The following is a 22,138-nucleotide window of genomic DNA, read 5'->3' on the forward strand; positions in this document are numbered from 1 at the left end:
GTGGGTGTTTATTTGGTCCTGAAACATTTCACCTGCAAAAGCTACTGGGACTATGGACCTCTTCCGTAAGTATAGGCCCTTCCCTCTAGCAAGTCTTAAGGTTTGTATCTGCCTCCTGGTCCTGGTGTGAGCAACAAAACTGCTGGTGTGTACTTGAGTTGCAGAAGATGTCAGTTTTCCTTGATCTGAGCTTGTAGGCAACCAAATACAAGGGTGCTTTGTTCAACAAATAAACATGAACAACATATGCTAAATAGTTGCCAAATGGAATAGCTTTCTAAGAGCACCCCTGTTACTATAAAACTGCCAAGTCTGGAAGTGGATTCAGGAACAGACTTCCAAGGATGTAGAGAACAAGGGAATCACAAGGCTAAATTTTCCCCTCTTGGTGTACTGAAAGCGGAGGCCAAACTAACCCCAAAGGAACTGAGGGATAACATGGTCTCACATCAGCTTAAGGAACAAATTTGCGGAGACAACTACCGGCCTGAGGCCAGTGATAACTTAAGCCTCAACTGATTTTTGAGATGTATCCAGGAGGGGAGAAAGACTGAGGGACAAAAGGGAAGGGAGAAGCAATAAAGACAAAATACAATAGATTTTTTAAATATTTTTTTTAGGTCAGATGAACTGCAGAGTGGAACTGGTAAATGATATTTAAAGGGCAAATTCAAGTGAGCTGGATGCTTTAGGCACCCATATATCCCCAGATCTTGTAACTGTTCTGTTATAGCTCTACATTTATTACAGATCTGCATTACTGTGCTAATCTTGGTAGAATCATAACCCAGCTGAAACTATCAAAGTAATTCTTCCTTGTAAAGGCGTTCTTTACATGCTTCAGCATTAGAACCTTCCAGGGAAGAATAGTTAGGAGATGGTGAAAACAGTTAATGGAAATGTTCCCAACACTTCTGATCTTGGCAGTCCCCTCCCCACCCCCTGACCCTAGACACTGATGGGGTCTTGTCCATGAAGGAAATCTGGTGCAAATCTCTGCAGCTACAGAACTGAGCTTATACAGGATACCTAACGAAAATATTGTCAACCTGTATCTCTTCCAAATGAAATGCTCTCTTGGCCTACTTATGAGCAGCCTTTTACCCCAGTCAGTCTGTCATGCAGGTCACTTGATTTATGTCCTAATCTGTCAGTTGTTTCCTGTTGTACTCTCACCTCTGGACTGCTGCTTGTTACCATCTATGATAGCATTTCCCATCCCCATGGGTGGTACTGCCAGGCATAAGCCAGCTCTGTATTGCATTGCAGCATCCATCATAAGTCAGCAAGAGAGCCTTTCTCATCCTGTTCTCAAAATAAACTGGGCTTTGCTAAATGCCATTCTAAACAAAATGTTGATTAAGCTCTAGGTTGTTTTGCAAGGGGCCTTTATGATTTCATGGGTAATCAGAGCACCTAATACAGCTGGCAAAAAAAGTCAGTGTAGAAGAGACCTCCCTCTTGAGCTGTTGTCTACTAAATTGCATTTAGAAAAAGCAATCCTGCTTGGAAAAAAAAAAAGGAATTTAAAGACTTTCATTATAAGGTGTACAAACTTTATAACCCAGAATGGCTCTTTAAAGATCAAATGCTTTTAATTGGGTTTTTCTTATGTAGATATTTGCAAAGCCTTCAGTCATGTTTAGCTCTGGTTCTAGCTGGTAACGCAGTGGCTGGATGCAAACACCTTCTGTGTCCTACTTTCTAGATTCTCCTGGAGGAAGTGTTTACAGCAAGTGTGAATAAGCAGAAATATTTTGAAAAAATCTCTTCTGCCCACATGGTCCTACCTCTGAGCTACTGCATAATAAAACCATTCCTATAAACATAAAGACCTGGACCCAAACAGAATAGCCACTTGAAGTTTTTTGTGCAGTGCAAGAGGGGAGGAAGGGACTCATTCAGATTTTTATCTCCTCATCCCAGAACAACTTCAGCTTCAGTTTCACGTTGGATTCCTGTTTTCAGATGTTCACAGCTTAGTGATGCTGCTAATGCCTCAAAGCAGAAGCCTTGCAGAAACCTTCAAAATCTCTTCCAGAACCACTTTCTAGAGGTGAAAGCTGGACTGTGAGCTGGGTTCAGCTGAAGTGCAGGGAAGAGCAGCGTATGGCTGACTACTAGGTGCTTAACACTTACATATATTTGTCCTAGACAGTGCTCTGGACACTTATTCCCTGCTGATGTGCTGCCCAGGGTGTGGGGGGTAGGGAGTCTGGCCCCTCATGGGGCCAGTCTCTGTTGCTCCATTCAGGCACCCCAAGCCTCTGAGGATGTGAGATGTGCCATACGCAGGGTGGAGGCTAAGTGGCTCTGGCAGATAATAATTTCTGTTGCGCTGTGCTCCCTGAGCTGGACTTACAGTGGGAGATGCATTGTGCCAAACCCTGGTGGAGTCACCCTTGTGTGGGCTGACCAACCTGCTCACAAGGGGCTCTTTTTACCAAGGAAATAAAATGTTTACCTTTCCCCTAGCAGGCTCAAAAGCTCATTGTGGGTGGTGTGGACAACAGGCTGCCTTAGGCTGGGAGATCTCCAGGGTGATTTTGGGGAAAAAACTGCCAGTGAACGGGGAAGGAAAGGCACCTGGGGGGTCATGAAGTGGCGGATGCCGGGGACACATCCCGGCAGCGAGCCGAGCCCACGGGGGTGGCAGACAGGCCTCTGCCACCCACCCACCCACCCGCCTGTCTGCCTCGGACATCACAGGTGCGTTTCCCTGCGTGTCCACTGACTGTCACGGCGTTACAAGCAGAGAAATCACACCCGGTTGCTACAGCAACGTCACCAGCTGGGACCGTGGTGTGCTGTCACCTAGCAACCAGCAAGGGGTCCCTGGGGATGGCGGGGTCCCTGCTCCACTGCCCCAGGGAGGATGAGGGTCCCACCCAGCCCCTGGGACCGATGGATGCTATCCTTTTTCCCATGAGCAGCTACTTATGTGATTCTGCTGCTTTAATAGTAATATGATTTTTTTTGCCTTTATAGTAATTTTTTAACCCTTTCCACACAGAGTGCTTTGCACTGTGGTTCAGTAGCAGTGTGTACCCCTGTTTTATTCTGTGTACTGCTTTCTGCCCATTCCCTCAGTGCTCACTGGTACTTAAAGCAAAGGATACAAGGGTAAAAATCTTGCATGAAATGGGTGGGTGCAAAATCTTTGGGCAAACTCTGTAGGGATGCCCCCCTCATCTTTGCTGAAATTACTTCTTCGGTGTTTGCTGCATTTATGCCTTAGTGTCCAGATGGCCCTGTTCCAGTTGGCTCCTGAAGCTCTGGGTGCCCTAAAATGGGCTTAACGGGTGCTGCAGGCTTGGCCAGACTTTCAGCAGAGGATTGAGCCTTTCTTCCTGCCTGTCTCCCTCCCTCCAGATGGATGGTGGGTGAGTGCCACTCAGCAGTGGCCTCAAGATGTTTCTTCATTACCTTCTAGGGCACTGAATCATTTCATTGAAGGACTTTGCAGGCGAGAACACGCAGCTGCCGTCACGTCCTATATTTACAGCTTTAGCATAGAAAGCCTCGGCACTCCAGTCCTGATGTGGCATGAAGCTGAATTATTAACAAGTGCACTCTGCTAGGGGAGAAGTATCTGGTGAGAAGGAGCCTTTCCTGCATGTGTGCTTATCAGTATTCACTGGGCGATCAGGGATCTGGTTATGTGATGCTGGCATCTGCTGATGCTCCAGAGGTGCGGGGAGCTGGAGGGTGCTTGATGTGGTTAATGAGAGTTTTGCTGGCTTCAGTGTTTGGCTCTGTCTTGTGCTGGTATCTGCTTTCCTCTCACCTCACCACGTGCAACATAAGTGTGCCTTATGCCAGGCACAAAGCAATGCTGGAAGGGCTGTCTGCCTACCCCCAAGGAGTGAGCAGCCCTACCTAAGCTGCCACGAAAAGCAGGTACTTGAGCCCCTTCAACAGGAAGGAATGCTGCCTTTTCCCATGCAATCTCCCCCCTTCATTGAATTTAGACTGCTCACAGGTGATGCAGATCAAGATTTGCTATGCAAGACTCCATGCGCTACTGAGTAGATTAGTATGGAGTTCCTTACAGTAAGCTACTCCGTACTGAATAGGTCCAGTAAACCCTTTGAGCCACAGCAAAAAGTAGAGGCTTTTTGTGAAAAAGAATTCAGTGTAGTGACTGATTTGTACCTTGAAATGTGGGGCTAGTCAAAGCAACTCTTCTTGAGCCTAGGTCCACTCAGGATCCTCTTCTGTTTAAAAATAAAACCCCTGAAGCAGTACTTAAATTCAGCCTGACTTACTTGCCTCTGTGCTAAGTAAGCATGGAGTTTCCCAATACACCCTGCTGGGTTTTTGGAGACAACTTAATAAACAAGAAACATAAGGAGGCTTGTATTAAGCATCTGTACAGATAAAATAAGAAATTAAAGACAAGCTAGCTCCTAGTGTAATGGCTACAGATCTCTAGCATGGCAAAAGCAGTGAATCTTGCCCAGCACTCTTGTTCCAGTAACTTTTTAAAATTATTAGTCTGGATTTCTTAAAACGAATATTGTTCCTATGCTGATAGACCCAACAAACAACCATTCAGAAAAATCTCTTCAAATCAATAATTGACAACAGAGCTGCCTCTCTTGTAAGTGTGTTGTTGACCACAAAAGGATGTATTTAAAGTAAAAGTGATTTGGAAAGGGTAATATAATATGGTCAGCTAATTTTTGAGTGAAAACATGTTTCTCTCAAATCAAAACCAGGCAGTGCCTGCCAGTCCTCTGAAGCTACGCCGCATGTTGCAGTGTGAAGTTAGAAACAAAACTCCTTCAATTGAAATATTTCTGAAAGGAAGGGTTTGTGGCTAGCAAATAAAAGCTCCTTTGGAGACTTGTGGGCTGGCTGATCATTTTCTTGCTGTACCAGAGGGATTGGTGAAACACCTCATTCTTTGTAGCAGTATGTTGGCACTAGATGCTGAGCGAATATAAGAACTTGGTGATTGAGGGCCCCTTTGAGGGATGCCGTGGCAGCCGAGCACTCCTTTCGAAACACAAAGAGCTATTTCAGCGGTGCGAGATGATACGCTTCTTCCTGCCACTGAAAACAGATTTTCAGTGCAAAAACTACCTGAGCTTGACATTGTGAAATTAATTCCTTGTGCTCTATGTACCATACAAGAAGCCTAACTGAATTGGGAAGGATATATCCTCGCCCAAGCTACATGCAGCAAACAGTTACAGGAGCCCAGAGCTTGGTAGCAGGAAATGTGTGGGAAAGCCATCTGGTGAAGCCACCTAGAAACAGTGTGAAAGTCTTTTTTCATTCACTTCCTGACAAAGTAGTAATGTTGCCTCATTATAGGAAGAGCGCTGCTTGTTATTATTATTTGCATTAGTAGTTCCTAGAAGCCCAAAGGTGGGGACAGGACTCTTGCTGTGTTAGGTGCTGTGGGCACATGTAAGAGGAGACCTTTCCCTATACCCACTCCCTCCAAATTTTATAACATAAAAGGACAGAAAGCATAGGATTTTTTTTTCCAAATGGCAAACTGAAACAGATGGGAGAGACTGAAGGAGATGGAAGCAGAACACGTGATCAAGCCTTGACTTTCTCGGCAAAACTGTACTTTGACTCCTATACTTTATCTTTGAGCATTTATGGTGAGTGGTATGTACCTTGGCATACTCCTCGCAGTGTGCTCTGCAGTTCTCCTAGGTAAAATCAGCATTTAGCTTGGTGTGGGCACACTGCTGAGAGTTACTACATGCTTTGCTGTGCTGAGGCAGGGGAAGGGAAATCAAATCAAAATGCAGACAGGATTTTAATCATCACTTAGCAAATTAAAAAATAAGGTTACTGTGGACTTCTTAAACTTGATCTTTGGCATCTGAATCATGTCTTTCACTATGAGCTCCCAGTCCAGCCCACCTAATTTCCCCATGGTTTAATATTGTTATGGCCCTGGGCAGTACCTCCGTTCTGCAAAAAGCACAGAACCACACCAAAGGCTGTATTTCAAGAGGAGGCAAAGTTCCTTATAGCCTACTTACTATTATTAGATATGTAAAGTTCTCCTATATAATCATCTCATCTGAAGACCTCAAATCATTTTACAGACCTTATTTTAGCCTCTTGGCAACTCTGAGGCAAGACAGTTATCCCCATTTTTAGAGACTGAACAGACTTAAAATCCCTATCTTTGAGTTTTCCTTATCAGTCTTTGCCAGAATTGAGGATGGACTTTTTCAGTCCCATGCTTTAATTGCAAGAAGAGCTTTCTAGGTCCCTTTGCTATCCTTGTGTGGGTGTGTGGGACTGTGTGCTTGGTTGGTTAGCATTTGTGTCAGGTTTAGATGAAAAAAATATGTGCTTGGGTTGGCCTTTCATCTCTGGGGAAGGCAGGGTTAAAAAAATGTCCTAAAGCTTAATTAGTTGGTGAAAGAATATCACAGCAGCAGGAAGGAGGAGGGGTAGGATGAAGGAGATAGTGGATGCTGCCCTGCTTTGAGGTAAAGGGGCTGAAGCCCAGGGATTCCATAAGGAGCAAGCAGGACCATGTGGGCTCGTAGCTCATGAGGCCGAGACTGTCATTTGACATATAGAGCCTAGTGCCAAGGGAATACCTTCCCCAGAAGAGAGATGCTCAAGTATTGTGAAATTGGGCCACGAGGTGTTAATTGCTAAAAACTGTAGAAATTCAAATTTAAAAGCTAATACCTACTAGTGTAGAATGACTTGTACCAGAGAGCAACCTGTATTTCTGCCCTGTGAGTGAAGCCTCTAATAGGGTATACAGTGTCAGATGGGGCAGAGTTGACGCTCTGAATAAGGCTTTCATTGCCTTATCCCAGACTTCTCATAACCCTCTCATCCCAGACAACCCACTGTGGCACAAAATGCAGGTGTGAAACACAGAACTAGGAACGCAAGGAGGATACCAGCAACACCTCAAAGTTCACAGCAGCTCTAACAGCACTTCTTTGTAGGGTTTTTCCTCTCCCAGTGCTCAGTTCATGATCCCTGGCAAAACTCCAGCCTATGGCAATACAGTTGTAGGCAAGCACATCCATGCAGCTATATTTGTCCTTTTTTTTTATTGAAAGTCTAAGTAGTTAACAGGAGCCAGAACTATGTGGGTGCAGGGTTTAAGTACTACCATTGCCTCAAGGATTACATGCATAACCTCTTCAGAATTAGAGATCAGACAAATAAGGCTGCGATTGCGCTATGGAGCAGCAAACGTAGAATACTAAGCACCCAGTAATCAAGTGCTAATATAACGCTGAGATTTTAAAAAGCCTCAACTAAAGCCCTGGGTGAATGACAACAGACCACTCCCAACTGTGTTTCAATTTGCCCAGATTCTCGTGACTCTAGGAAGACTGTTTACACCCTTGCTATATCCACTTCTATATTTGAGTCACTACCAAGTTTTGTCCAGGTGACAAACTCAATGAGCACCAAATTGTGCCTCGGCAAGCGTTAGCTGTCTCTATCTGTCTGCCTTGTCTGCGTTGGAGAACAACAGTCCTCTTCTCCAAGCTGGGAGCAGGGCTGGGCTGGAGCAGGGAGGGCAGCACCAAGACTCAACTTTTTCCCAGAATGTTGCAGCTCTGAAGTGGGTGGATGAAGACTATTTCTGGCAGTAATAGGGAGTTGAGGGAACAAAACCCATGCGTGGACATTGCATGCTGGTAGACCTAACCTGGTGGTTCCTTTGCGCAAGGTTTAGCTGAACGGCTGTCTGAGCATCTGGGCTGCGAGAGGCTCCTGTAGCATGAGTGTCACGTCAGGATAATCCCATGGGTTTAAAGCCCAAAGCAAGCTGTCTGGTTTTCCTCTCCTAGACTTGTCTTTCAGTTTGTGCTTACGCTGGGACCATAACAAATATTACATTTTCTAGTCAGTGATGGAAATCATGCATACACAGAAAATCATTAAGGGTCACCAAATCTGATGGGAGCCAAATTCTTAGCCCTGGGTAAGAAACCTGACAAAATACAGGAGCTCTGCAAGGGCTTGGGTGGAATCTTTCATCCATGTTGTATGTGAAATATGCTCTGTTCAGAGAATAGGTGAAAGATCTTCACTAGCTCTTCTAGGGAGATATTGCTTTAAAAAGATGGATAAACTTAGCAGTGTTCCTGAGTTAAGGAAGTTGGGGTTTTTTTTTGTTTTGTGGTTTTGTTTTGTTTTTTAAAGCCCGTTAAAACAAATCCACAGACTAAGTGGCTTTTTTGGTACGTGACAAGAAAATCTGTAGCAGAATGAGGAATGATTTCCTCAAGTGTCAGTACAGTGTTATACCCAAGACCTGCTCTTCTCACCTCCAGAGGCACAGGAAAACTGCATAGTCAGATCAAGTAAAGACAAGTGAAGAGACTTGTACACTTGGCCCATTTCAGAGTCTTCTGGTCCTAGTGTTTTAGTCGAGGTGGACCCTCCCTTAGGCAATCCCTGTGTCAGCCCCAGAGACTCAGCCCTGACAGAATCTAGTCTGAAATGTGCTCTTACAACATTAGATGGGCTTCTTCCACGCGAGTCTGTGGTGTGTGGTTTTGTTCTATGCTATTTTGGGGATAAGCAACTGGTGAGAAAAAAAAGCTTTCATCTGGTGGATTAACTGTGTTCTCAGGCATTAAAATTATGGTTTGTACTAACTGTCCAGTGGGGAGAAAAAACCCAGGGTTCTTCATTCTAGAAGACAGGTTAACTTCTGGGGGAGAAGGCAGAAACTGTTAAGTCTTTTGCTGTCAGAAAGAAACCCATGCTTGGAAGTATTTGGTCAATTAGGCTGATTTGTAGCAGCCCCACTATAAATCCTCTTTCATTCAGAGGCAAGTTAAGCTCTTTTCTGAAACTTGCCATTCCAAGGAATTTCAGTAGGTTCTCACACATCTGACCATGGCGAAGTTATCTGTAGGGACACACCGTCTTAGAATGACATGGTATGTTCAATTCTACAACATTATAGCCAATGTATGTCAAAAAAGGGAGGCCAGCAAAAAGCCTTTCACCTCGCTGTCACAGATTAGCCTTTTTCTTGCGTGCTACATTTGTTCAGCTTATTTGTAAATTAGAAACAGATTTTCTAAATCAGTTTTGGATAAAAAACCCAGTTGCGAGACATCTATGCAGTAAATGACCACTCAACCCAGAAACATAACTTTTTTACCAGTGAAATGCAGTACTCCTTAAAGGTGTAAAATTCAGTTTAAAGACAGCATGTTTTATAGGGACATCTATGTAATCTGACCAGATGCAGAACCATTTTTTTTTTCCTTAAAGAGGAAGCTTTCCCACTTAATTACCCCAAAGTTGGTTCATAGCAGGGCTGCAAGCCTTTCCCATGACAAAGGCGGCTGAGTGCCTGCCCTCACCATGATGCAGTGACTCACCCTGCTGAGCTGGTCCAGGAGTCTTTGGTTCTGTTCGGAGAGTTCCTGGACGGCCCGTGTCTTCTCGCGGTCAGCTTCACGCAGGTGAACCTGCTGCCTTTCCAGCTCATCCTGCAGCTGTTTCACATCACTTTCCAGTTCAGACACCCTTCCTTCCCATTCTCCTTCTTTGTTCTCAAATCGCCTCCTTAGTTCATGTTTCTCTTGTTCTAGGTGCTAGATAACAGGGGGGAGATGAGGTTAGGAAGGGAGGAAAAAAGTGAACACTGCCGCTTTTTCCTCTTCTATGCTTAGGGCTGAAACCTTTTGTGCAGGAAAGAGAATGGTACTAGAGCGTGACAATGCCATGGAGGTGGCAAGACCATGTCAGGGCAGGTCACTGGCACTAAACTTGCTTTCCATTTTCAGCAATTGGCCTGTCCTTGGCCTCTGGAGATCAGTACATTGAATTTTTACTGAAACAACTGCCAAAAGAGTGAAGCAGGCCACATGTCAATATGCAGAATATATAGTTCAGGCAGGCCAATTGATTTAGCAGAGCCTAGCTTTACTCCAAAGCAATATTTCAGTGGGCAGTGGCATAATTCTTTTAAAAATTGCCTTTATAGTCAAAACTACACAAACTGTATCCTTACTGCTGGTGAGGAATCTAGATGAGGCATCTTTCTTGTCATATGGGGCTTATGAACAAGAGTTGAATCATCTACCCATTTGCTCCTTCTATTCCTGACCTAATTAGTTGTCTGGTAGTTTGATAGTGCACAGTAACTCTATTGTTTGATGTAGTCTGCTCTGGAATGGCAATGGATGCAATGAAGTAGTTTCTATAGACATTCCATACATGCATATTCTGGGTTGCAGGTTTTTTTAGAAACCACTCTCAGTTCTGGAGACTCTGCTCTGCTTAAGACTGGCTGGAAAACGAGGGACAGCACAAACCTGGTGGAACTTTTGCATGTTTTACAGGCCTAGTTAAATGAGGGCTTCACTGAAACAGAGCTGCAAATCAGGTCAAAACAGATTTATGTTGTGCCCATTTGAAAGAATCCCTGCTCTGAAACCCTGAGCTTGAATTTCCCCTGGTGACCGAAGCCATGTGCATACTTGCAGAACAGTCACAAATTTGGGACATGGGCATGTCCCAAGATTAGCAGGGAAACCTGAAGAGCAGGAGCCCTCTCCTTGTTCGTTGTCTTCTGTCCCCCAGCATAACCTGCTGCTACTCTATCAGATTCACCAGCCTTTTAGGAATGCATCTTAGCAAAGAACGGAAACCCACTGGGCCCAGCACTGGCAGTGCCTGCCCATTTTTCCCAGGGTATCATCCCCCAGTGAGCAATCCTCATGCCACTTATGATAGGAGGGGAAAATAAACCTGCTAGGAGGAAAAGAAAATTGCACTGCATTTATGTGAAGTGGCTTTTTGTTGCTTTTTAGAAACACAGGCTGTGAGGTGGCTGTTTCCCCTGGGTGCCTACTGCTGATGACACACAGCCTCCCTTGCAGCATCTCTGCCACCTTCCCGAGCAGGTCTGAATGTCAAAGCTCTCCACTTATCCAGCAGCCCTCTAGCCTGCGTTATCACTAATCTTCCACCTCTTGCTCTGCAGAAGATGCACGTTTTCTCTTTCTTGATCTTATCTCCAAATCCTTTCCTATGCTCCTTCCAGTGCAGTGTAGCAGCACCCTGCTTGTGTCCTTCCAAATCCTTCTGCAAATTTAGGACTTTCTGGAAAACTCTCAAATGTAAGGGAAGGCTGATTAAAAACACTGGTCCAAAGCAAAAGTATTTCCCTGTGTTTCAGACACTAAAAGAGTAAGCACCCCTTGCAAATGAGAGTGCTATGTATTATTACAATTATTTTTAATGCAATAGGCAGGCATGAGATCCCAGCACCAGGCCCATGACAACCATTGCAAAAAAATCTTGTTTGTAGCCTGAGTGTGGCTGGAGCAGCCACAATTTCACTTTTAGCAGCACACTGAAAAATGCTGTCTTTTATAGCTCTGTCTCATTCACTGCTAGGCAACGTTTAGAAAGAGCCAGGGCCTTCTCTAAATGGAAGATGAAACTTCAGCCTACTGAGGAGTAGCACTGCAGCCAAAGTTCCCCAGACATACTCAAATGTGATTTAGAAGCCACAGATAAGCCTTGTCAGTCATTTAAAAACCACTTTAGTCCTTTGCTGCAAAAGAAAATCCACACTATATACAGCTCCAATAAATGGCCATCACACAGGTTGGAGTTAGAGGGTGACAAAGAATATCAAGTTTATTCTGTTGTGATGGCGAAACCAGAACAGTGCAGTGGGGCACAGAGAGGCTGTTGCAAAGAGGGAGGATAAACCAGACTGGACGTGCTGACCAATTCCTCCTGCCTCTTCCTCTCCCAGCAGCTGTCTCCCCTCACCTGCCCTCACCCCAGCACCTGCATGGCTGCAGACCTGGATAGGGTTTTTTTTGCATGTAGTGATGACAGGGCAAACTGCTGTCCTCAGTAGGGGAGTTTCTTGTTTTCCAAGTCTCTCTCCATCCACCAGCTGCTCACTGATTTTTACACAGCACAGCTTTCTAAAAGATGTTTTCTTCTGCAAGCAGCTTCTCTTCAACTTAACTGAGCTGGGCTGGTCCTCATTTAAAGACATGAGAGCAAGGGGGAGTTTCCCAGCTTGGACACGGCAAGCTTCTCTGTGTCAGAGGAACGGAGGTATTAGCTGTTTTAATCCCTTACAGAGGATAAAACTGACTAGGATCACATATCAGAATTTATTACAGGACTTCAATTCCATGATTAGAAATTAATTTGAATTCAGGCTGTGAAGTGAAAGAGTTGCCAGAGTAGGTGTATGGTAGGAATGCTGCACTTCAGTAATGAACCCACAAAACTAGCACATATTTAGTCTTGAGGCAAAGCACCAGAGGAGCATGCCAGCACATTGGCTGCTGGGAAATGGAGAGGCTTCACTGAGCTCTTGTAACCAACTCTGAACTGTTAACTGGGAGAAAATCTCTCCTAAATGCTACTTAAATATCACTGTATCAAATGCAATTGCCACCAAGGATCTCATCTGAGACTTTGCTTCTAGTCATCATCAGAAAGTTCTTAGCACAGGGAAGGAGGTAACAAATGTGGGTCCTTCCTCCCTGCTCCTCCAAAATTGAAAAGTTTATTGTGAAATTTTGTTCATTTCAGTGGCAACAGGAGGAGGCCAACATTTAATTGGCAGAGGCTAGGATTACCAGGCTTGTGTTGTAGAAGATTAATGTTCAGGTTTGATTTTTTGTATGAAGTATCACCGTCTTAGATCTGCCAAATGCAGTGGAAAAAATCTGACCCTTAAGTAGATAACAATAACTCCTATCAGATGGGTAGCCTGAAAAATAGCAGTCTGTTATTCAACTGGAAAGTTAGAGCAGTAGTAATGGGATGAAAAGATGTAAACAATTGGTTGTGTTTACCATCCCTTCATTCACCTTCTGAATGGGCCCATAAGAGCAGAGGTAAACATTTGGGGGATGTTATTTAAAGTACTATGAAGTCACAGTTTTTCCTCTCTCCTTTTCATCTTTAAATTTTGCAAACAGCGAGTGGTATTTGAGACTCCTGAACTCCCTAACAGGCAGCTCAGCAAGTACCTGAACTTGTGCATTTTTCCTTTAACAGAAGGAAGGAAAGGTTCTACTCCAACTCATCAGGAAAACCACGTCAGCATGCCTCATACGTCTGTTCTTGCTTAAAGATCAACCTGAAAACATTTGCTCTGGCAAATTTTAATACTCTGGGAAATTCTAATCTGATAAATAGTGCCACTAAACAACAATTAGAGCAAATGTCACCTTCGCTATTGTTTCTATCAGAATAGTAAATGCAGAGAGACTTCCCTGCAAAGAGCAAGGGATCAGCTAGGGTAAAGTGCTAAGTTTAATAATAGAGAGGAATTTTGTCAGGAGAACAAAGGCCATACAGTAATTTTACAAATCCTCTTGAACTTGAGAGATGTCTGTGAGGAAGTAACACAGGAATATGCAGGACTGTGCAGAAAGAACTGGTCTAGGGCTGTGACTTGAAATTTGAATGTTAATCCAGCACTGTTCAAAGTCTGTCCAGAAAGGTGAGAGAGGCTTTTTCTCAGCCTTCTAAGCAGTATTACTTGCTGGGAGAATTAAAATTTCAAGAGTATCTCTGAGAAGAAGAGTGGGGGTAAGAGTGGCTCTCTTACATAGTTGTGCAAGAGAGTTGTTCCAAAAAAAGCTGCCTGCACAAGTCTTTTTCTTTGTAATAGCTCTATTTCATCCTTAAAAATCAATAGATAGCTCAATCCACTGAGGTCCTGGCAAACAGCTCTCTCCAGATACCTGTAGGTATTTTTCAGAGCAACCAGCTAAGAGAGATGTATCATTAGGGCTTATCTCCTGCCATGCCTAATGCCTTAGCTGCAAGAGCTTAAGCGTAAGGGTTACATATGCTCTGTAGCTCAGTACCTGCTGTATAAATTTAACTTCCGAGGCACTTCCGTTAAGAGATGAGCCGAGCACAGTGCACATCTCCTTGCCCAGGTGGTACCCGGGTCCTGGGGCAGAACGGCCCCCCCAGGAGCCTCTCGAAGCGAGGTGCTGCAGCCCGTCCCCGGGCCGATACGGCAGCTCGCAGGCGGGGAGCGGGGAGAACAGCAGATTTGCCTCCCCCAGGCCTAAGAGGGTTTTCTTAGACCCCTTTCTTCCCGATCACGGCCACAGGGAGTTCCGTGGGCTGCCCGGCAGGGCCCGTGCCTGCCTGCCGCCCCCGGCATTTGGCGGGGAAGGGGCCGCTTTTCGCGGGGACACGCCGCGGGGCTCCCGGGGACCGCGGCCCTGAAGCGGGGGCCCTTGCGGAGCGCTGCGGGCCGGGGGGGGAGGGAGGGAGGAGGGCGGCGGGGCCTCACCTCCAGCTTGTCGGTGAGCTCCTTGTGCATCCTCTCGTACTGGCGGCTCATGTCCTGGTTGCGCTCCAGCAGCGCCTTGCCCAGCCGCGCCGCCAGCACCAGGTCCTTCTCCTTCTGCCGGATCAGCGAAAGCAGCTCGGGGTCGCGGGCGGCGGCGGCGGGCGGCGGCTCCGGCGGTTCCCCGGCGGCGGCCAGCAGCGCCAACTCCTCCTCCAGGGCCAGCTCCAGGGCGGCGGCCGCGGCGGCCCCGGCGGCGGCCGCGGCGGCGGGCGGCTCCATGCCGCCGGCGCTGTCCGCCTCCGCCGGTGCTGACCCGGCGGCGGGCAGGCGCAGGCACGGCGCCGACATGGCCCTGCGCGCCGCCGCCGCCGCTCCGCTGCGCCCCCCGCGCCCGGCCCGCGGCTGCGGCTGCTGGGCGGGGAGCGCCGCCGCCCCCGGCCCCCGCCTTCCCAACCCCCCCGGCGTCGGGCCCCGGCGGCGGCAGCGCCCGCGCACCGCGTTCGGCGACGCAGGGACGGGGCAGCGCGGGGCGGGGGGACGCCGTGTGTTTGTGCGTGGAGGTTTCGTGCTTCTTAACTGTGCCCGGATCCTGCTGTGCCTGCTGGAACCGGCTGCTGCCATCAGGTCTCGCTATTTCTGCTGCAGGCCCAGGCCAAAAATCCCCCCGAAACATTGGCGTGGCCTGAAAAGCCCAAGGAGGGAGCTCGGCGGCCCCGAAGGGGCACGGCGCTTTCTTCCTGCTCGCTACCTGCTCCTCCAGATCGCTAGCTGGGCTCTTTTGGTTACGAGAGGAGCTCTCGGGATCTTTCTACTCGGTAGTTCACCCCTGGAGAGCGGACTACAGCTTCCAACAACCACTGGGGGTTGCTTTCAATTTCGGATTATTTAGGATGTTCCTGGATAAAATTTGTCTTAAAAGCAGCCTTAGTGAACGTTGGGAGTTGTAGTCAATTCAGCTCACAGCACTTTCCTCTCTGGGAGGAGACTCTGTTGGCGGCAGGACCGGTTGGTTTTTCAGTTTTGGTTTTGTTGACTTTCTCCCCCCTTAGATCCAGGCATCACTTTCCTTCTTGCCACAGGAGGGAGGCTGAGGCAGAGTAAGGTGGGGTAAAACTGTGTCTTGTCACATTTGCTAAGACTGCTTTTTTTCAGTGTCTGATCATGCTTTAATTTCAAGTGAGGCTTTAATAGTGATTGAACGATAGCATGTTTAAGGAAACCTGTGCTTTTGACTCCCAGGTTCTGCAGAAAGAAACGATGAATATTACAGCTTTTCTCTTTAGACCATGCTTCTATGGGGATTGCTTTCCTTCCTCCTACAGAAGATTCACTTAGACTGTGTTAATCTGCATGCAGCTGCCCCAGCACATCAGTCCAAGGTTGTTTTTGGCTAGGACAGTTGATGGCTGATGCAGTTTTCTAGCAGGGCTGGCTCCTGCCTCACGTCAGACCCAGGGCCCTGGAGAGCTGCTGATTATTCGTATTGGTTAGAGCATGAATTATGGGAATGCAAACTTCCCTCCGGCCATCTGCCACTGGGACTTAGCCTTTCGTGGGGATACGCCCCAACAGCCCAGCTAGCAGGACTTGTCGATACTTGGCCCTTTTCCTGGCAGCATCAGCTAATGCTAGTGGTGCTTTTTGTAATGTGAGCACCTGCTGTCCAAAGACCAGGCAGAGACCTGGTACCTCATGCCATGCTGCCTGCCAGCATCCGTTGGTAACTGTTGGCTATTATGACTGTGATTTCTTTTGCGCTGGTGACCCAGAGGTGACACATTCTTTATCTCACAGCAATTCCCTCAGGCACCAATTTTGCTAGCTCTTTTGTCCTTGCAATCAACTGATGCTTACATTGCTGGAAAGCGGGACTCACCATAAGGCCAGATGATTTGAACAGTATTGGCCCTTTTAAAAGAATCCCCCTGCCCCGACACGGGAACCGTGCTTTCACAGATTTGATCATTGCTATTTAAACACAGAAGGACGTTTAATATTTAAACTGATTGTGAGCACCTTCTGCTGGAAGTGCCTACTACAGCAAACCAAGCCTTCTGGTGTGATTAATGAAATCCATTGTGGCATTAATTTTCATCTCTAATGCTTCTTTCAGTGTATAAAACAAAAAGAGATTATACCGAGATGGTTTTAATCCCGCAAACAAAGCCTGAAACAAAACGCATAGCTGCAGCTGTTAGGGTAGGGATGAAAAAAAGCTATTGCCTGGATGGAAAGAAAAAATACATACAAATCAGTGCTATGTATTGTAGATATGCCACCATCTCACTCAGGCATTTATACAAGCTTAGTGCTCGTTTGGGGCCTATTGACTGCAAGACATAACAGTGTTATCCATAGTAACCTTGGATTAAAGCTCTGTTCACAGCACAACCTGTTATTAACTTCCACTTCAAAAAAAAATCCATTGTCCTGTGCATTAAATTACTGATTTGACTTTTTAGAAATATATCCCAATCAAATATCCATGAAAAACTATTAAGAATACAACAGTACAGTTTCTTTACAGTTATATGGTGGCATTATCTATTAGGATCCTAAAATGTATTTCAGCTGAGAGCTGGGACAGTTGCCATCCATAGGTAGACACCTGATGCCCATTTCTGCTCTTCTTGCCCTAGTTAGGCTTGGTTATGTCCTCTGGAGAACTTCAGGCTAGAAAAAAGAAGAATGAGTTGAGTGAAATGAGTCAAACATGAGGGTTTTTTTAAATTGCACCACTCAAGCCTTATGCGAGACTTCACTACTCAGGTACTAAGAACTGCAAAGAGCGGGTAGTTCTTGTGGAGATTTACATCAAGCATTTCAGGAGCTGATGCTCTCACAGTGTGGATGGTTCCTGTGTATACCGCACAAATTGTCTTTCAGCATGGACATCACCACAGGGATGACCCTTTCTGAAAAAAGGCCAGACTGATTCAAGCACACAAAGAACTGAGAGCAAGTGACTGATGCAAGTGATGTCATCACATAACACAAAAATGTCACCTTGTCCAGGACATACGAAGGCCTTGTCTGTGATATTAGGAAACAAGGGTGAAAATAAAGTGAGTGGTTTCTAAGATTGCCTATAAGAGGAGCAATCATTCATTTCTTGCTCAGGTGAAAAACTTACAGGGCTGTAAAAGAAAAGCAAGTAGCAAAAAGTTCTATCTTGTACGGGGAAAGAGGACAGCACTGACTTTGTTGCTAAGTAATTTCCCCTTCTTTTCCCCATCCCATGATTACCCAATTCAGTAAATAAGCCATGGGAATGGTTGGAGAATTTAACTCAAGGAGCCATTCAGGGCAATCTGCCAGTGCAATTCACTCTGCTAAACAGGTTCCTAAAGGAGCAAGATACTGAAACAGGCAATCCAGCTTAAGCTATGGATATGGCAATGTGTATTGTCCTCCCCAGAGGGTCAAGGAGAGGTGAACTCTAAGCTGTGCAGGCTTTTCAAGCCCATTGTCAAGTATATCATTAAAACCATTGCTTTGAAATTAGTATTCTTTCTGCCTTCCAGGGATTTCACCAGTTGCTCTCTTCACAAAGGAAGTGTGGCAGAGAGTCTGGATCTTTCGTGGTTACACCAACAAATACTGGAGTATGTAGGACTGTACAAGTTAAGCAGGACAAAACATTTTTCACAGATCAGAAAAGCTGCAAATCCAATAAATGTCCAAGTGCTTCAATCAATACTTTCACCTCAGCTGTGAGGGCAGCACTCAGAAAACAAGCACTGCAAGGGATCATCCTTTTTTATTTAGAATAAGGGGAGAAAAAGACGTGTTGCGGGAAAGCCACAGCCAGACCTGTAAAAGTAGATTATTGTCCTGTGCTTTTAAAGCTGACTGTGGTGAGAGAGGAATTCCCATCAGCATCCTTAATCTTCCTGTCAGTGAGCTGACAGTCTTCCAGGGGAGGTGGCACAAGCTATCAGGTTTCTTTTGCCACGGTCTCTCTCTCTTATCTTTTTAAATGATTAATTGCTTTATTTTTCTCTTTGCTTTACTGCACTTTATTTCTGACAAATGTTTTAGTTATTCTGGTTGGTTGGGTACCTCCGTGCTGAGGTGTTTCAGTGTACCACAGCCTCCTGCTGCTGCAAGATGGGCAGCAAGAGGGGCAGGCAGCCTAAGAGAGTTTGCTCAGAGTTTGCGGTTACCCAAATGAATAATTAAAGGACATACGTGTCTTGCTTTCGAAGCAGGCCAGAACTGCAAAGCCAGAGATAAGACTCATGTGTGACCTTTTTTTCTCTTTGCTTCTGTAATGTCCAAAGCTATCCAGTACGTGTGTGCCCACGTTTTCCCTGGTGCTGCATAGAGAAAATACAACATGGGAAAGTGTATTTGCAGAGATTGTTAAGGGAGAAGAGAACAGAAACTTCTGGTTAAACAGAAGGGGAAAAAAGCTGTTATGAGTGCTAGCCAAGCAACATGTAGTAAAATAAAAGACCATCCTGATTCTTCCCAAGGCTCAAGATCCCCACAGAGTTTCCAGCAAGTTTGTTGTTTTCCAGGGTTATCAATATTACGTCAGTTAAAGCAGAAAAAGCACTCATCCACCAAGGTGACTCACAAAATCGAAGTCAGGGGAAAAATCCCTTGATTGCTAAGGATATAAAGCACAGCCTGGGTGACTCAGGACTGCCTAAGGACAGAGTTGACACCATACTGTGCTCACCCTACTGCCTGCGTGTAAGGAACAAGGGATGCAACAGGAAAAGAATAGGGTAGTAGTTTTGACTCGTTATATGGCACATATGAGTATCATGCTGAGACATCTATGAATTAGAGATGTAAATACTTTGTACTGCAGCTTTTAGTCACTGTTTCAGGTGTGAAGTCTGGAAGCATGCCATAATGGTTTCTCCAGAACAAATCTGACAGTGCTGGGAACAAGGAGAACTATTCTGGAGCTAGTGGATTTGCATGGCCAATATTTCAGGCCAGCTTGATTTGTTAGGGGTACCACACCAGCAACTTGACTTTGTTTCACACCTGGTCCTGACCGGCCATACAACATACATAGTACTTTGCACCTAGGCCTCCTTCTTGACTTCCCATGCTACAGGTAGACTCCGGACACAAACAGTGTCCAAGCTGGGTCCCGCTTACTGGCACAATCTTCCAACGCTTATCCCAGGAGGGCTCCCGTACTCTTGCACCAGCTGCAGGGATTGCCACCGTGTGCCTTCAGCATCGTGTTACAGACATATGCTACTCAGAGCAACTGCAGCACCACTTCTCATTGCTTCAAGCTTTCTCAGCTGGAGAAGCTGTAAAGAAACAAAAAATGTCTCAGGGCAGACCTGGGATGGGGCCACGCAGGGTGGGCACTGAATGCCCACTTGAGAGGTGTTAGGTCTGAGCACTTCCACACAAACCTGGCCCTGGGCTTGCTGCTTCTGCAGTCCACAGAAGTAGTAAAGATGCAGTGGCTCCATGGGTAGATGTAGATCTACATCTAGACTAGGGCTGTTTTTTTTATGAAGTAGGTGTTTTCAGCAGTGGGTGGGAGTAACTCCCTCTTGAATCTTACAACATGACAATGTTTGACAAGCCTTTGTGGAACAAACACTCCTATTAAAAAAGAAAAAGTAGCCTGTGCCTTTGCTTATATGAAGACACAAACTGAGTGAGATGTTCTTGCTTGTATTTCTTTACAGGAACCATTAGGTCCTAAAATTACCTGTCAGGGTGTTGGCCGTGGAGTTCTGCAACCGTTACATGACTAGGCATAGCTTTGTGCTTTGTTGTGGGGAAAAGTATTTGTTCACTATCATCTTGCTCTGCCTCTCATGGATATGCTGCGATTCGTAATGACTCATGTTAGGAATGATGGTCTTTGATCTAGCATTATTGGATTGTAATTGACCGTGTTGACATGAAGCAATCTTGGTTTTAATGCAGTCTCCTTCACTCACTGTTGTGGTCAGTTATTTCATGATAATGGCAACTCTGCCAGGTATTTTTGCTTCATTGAGCAATTATGTTGTTATGGAAACTGGTATTCTATAAATTATCTGAAGAGAGGCCTGATTCACTTCTTGGGAACAAGAAGTTTGCAAGTCAAAAGTATAGGATAACAGGTGTCTAATTAGCTATATATTTATTTGTGTAATTACTAATCCTTATGGCCTATTAACTATTTGGTGCAAATACCAGCACCTTCACATCTGTGCAGGATCTGGTCAGTTGTTTTCCCTCATTAGAGAATGCGTGACCAGTGGATATGCACAACTGAAGACGAGCTTGTTCCTGCCTGTGTTTAGGTGACCCCCCTGCCAAACTTGCTGGATTTGGAGAATATTTCTGTGCTCCATCTGCAGGGCTCATGAGCTCCAAAAACCTTGCCCTGGCTGTGCTGTGGTCAATGCTGCATGTGGCTGTGGCAGGAAGGATGTGTCCTTTTGTCTTTGAGACGAAGATTTATGGGGGACTGGACACTGCAAGAGATTGATAATCTGATACAGGAACCTCTTGCTCCTGTTCAATCACTTAAACATTTTGGAGAGGCTGTGTGTGTAACAGAGCTTCCTTCCCATCTACTGCTAGTTTCTTGCCTTAAGATAAAGGAATGGGCAGCCTTGAGGAGGTTTTGGTTTGGGGTATTTTGTCCAAACAATCCCTACCCTTTCAACTGGTGCAAAGGAATCCTCTTATTTACTAATCCCAAGTGCTGGGAAAAAAATCACAGACCCTGAACTGTCACACTGTTAGGAGCCAGACAATCCTGCCCAGGTGAAGGCATCCTGGATATGTGCAGCACAGAAACTTTCAGAAAGAGCTTTTCAGCAGCACCCATTACCTATGAGAGGAGCAGCCTTTCATCCCCAGAGCTGTTTCTTCAGTACTTTTCAAGATCATGAACAACGATACACATGTAGGTGGAAAACCATTGAACAGAAGAAGTAATTAAGTTGCTTCTGGTTAGCTGAAGGTCATTCTAAATGGTGGAGGGACCCTGCATTAACATGAGTTAATCAGTGCTATTGCCCAGCACCCTTCTCCTTTTTCATGCTTTCAAACTGTGGTTTCTTTACTTCTGTTTCTTTTAAACAGCTCAGTTACTAAAAAGAGCATTGTTACCTTATACACGTTTATCTGAAGCCTGAAGTTAAATGCCTGATCTTTTTGGCATCGGGATGCAGAGGCCAGGCAGGCGGCAGGCGGAGTGAGATGTCTACCAGTGTGCGTTCTGGTAACAGGATTACACTTGGAAACATTCTTGTTTTTCACCTTGTCCATATCAGTTCAAGCTGGAAAAGCCAGGTATTACTTCTTAATATTGACTAAATACTAAATTGCTTTGTAGTATTTACTGAATACTAGCTCACGAGAAACAGAGTCCTCTGGGTTGAAAGAGGTGTTCAAAAAGAAACCAACACTAAATAGGGAATGAAAGAAGTAACAAAACTTCTTAATATTTAAGTCGGAGCAGTCCAAGTGGCTTCTATTCAAAATGCGCACTCCTTCTGAACAGCTTTGGGAAAGTGAAGTAGTGTCTGTGGATACCACAGGACAGGGCCTGCACAGGGACATCAGCCTCACCAGGCCCCAGGAAAAGTGGCTCTGCAGGGTGGTCCAGAACCTCTCCTCCTCTTGGCTCTGGAGGACACCTGGAAATCTGTTTTCCTCTGCTGGCCTGGCCACAGGGAACACTGCAAGTACTAGGAAAAGAGCTTCCAGATGATAATTTGTTTCCCTGAGTACTGGTGTTTAATTTGGGGGTTGTAATCAACCTTGCTATAAAAATACCCAGGTCTTAATCTCTCCAGAAAAATGAAAATCTTATGTCTTCTCATTCTAGTTGCTGGTTTCTAAATCCTCTTCAGTTTGTCAGCACCTTTC

General features: G+C 45.6%; 1 protein-coding gene across 1 annotated transcript in view; it reads right to left on the bottom strand.

Annotated features, from left to right (window-relative positions):
• BICDL1 (BICD family like cargo adaptor 1) overlaps positions 1 to 14,629 on the bottom strand; it is a 46,840-nt gene extending 32,211 nt beyond the window's left edge. The window contains exons 1-2 of the mRNA XM_075039645.1: positions 14,282 to 14,629; positions 9,360 to 9,575 (exon numbers count right to left, since the gene is read on the bottom strand). Coding sequence (XP_074895746.1) covers positions 9,360 to 9,575; positions 14,282 to 14,629 — 564 coding nt within the window. The remainder of the gene's footprint in view (positions 1 to 9,359; positions 9,576 to 14,281) is intronic.
• Positions 14,630 to 22,138: the final 7,509 nt, after the last annotated feature.

Source organism: Buteo buteo, chromosome 11 (genome assembly GCF_964188355.1).
Source record: "Buteo buteo chromosome 11, bButBut1.hap1.1, whole genome shotgun sequence".
NCBI classification, from domain to species: Eukaryota; Metazoa; Chordata; class Aves; order Accipitriformes; family Accipitridae; genus Buteo; species Buteo buteo.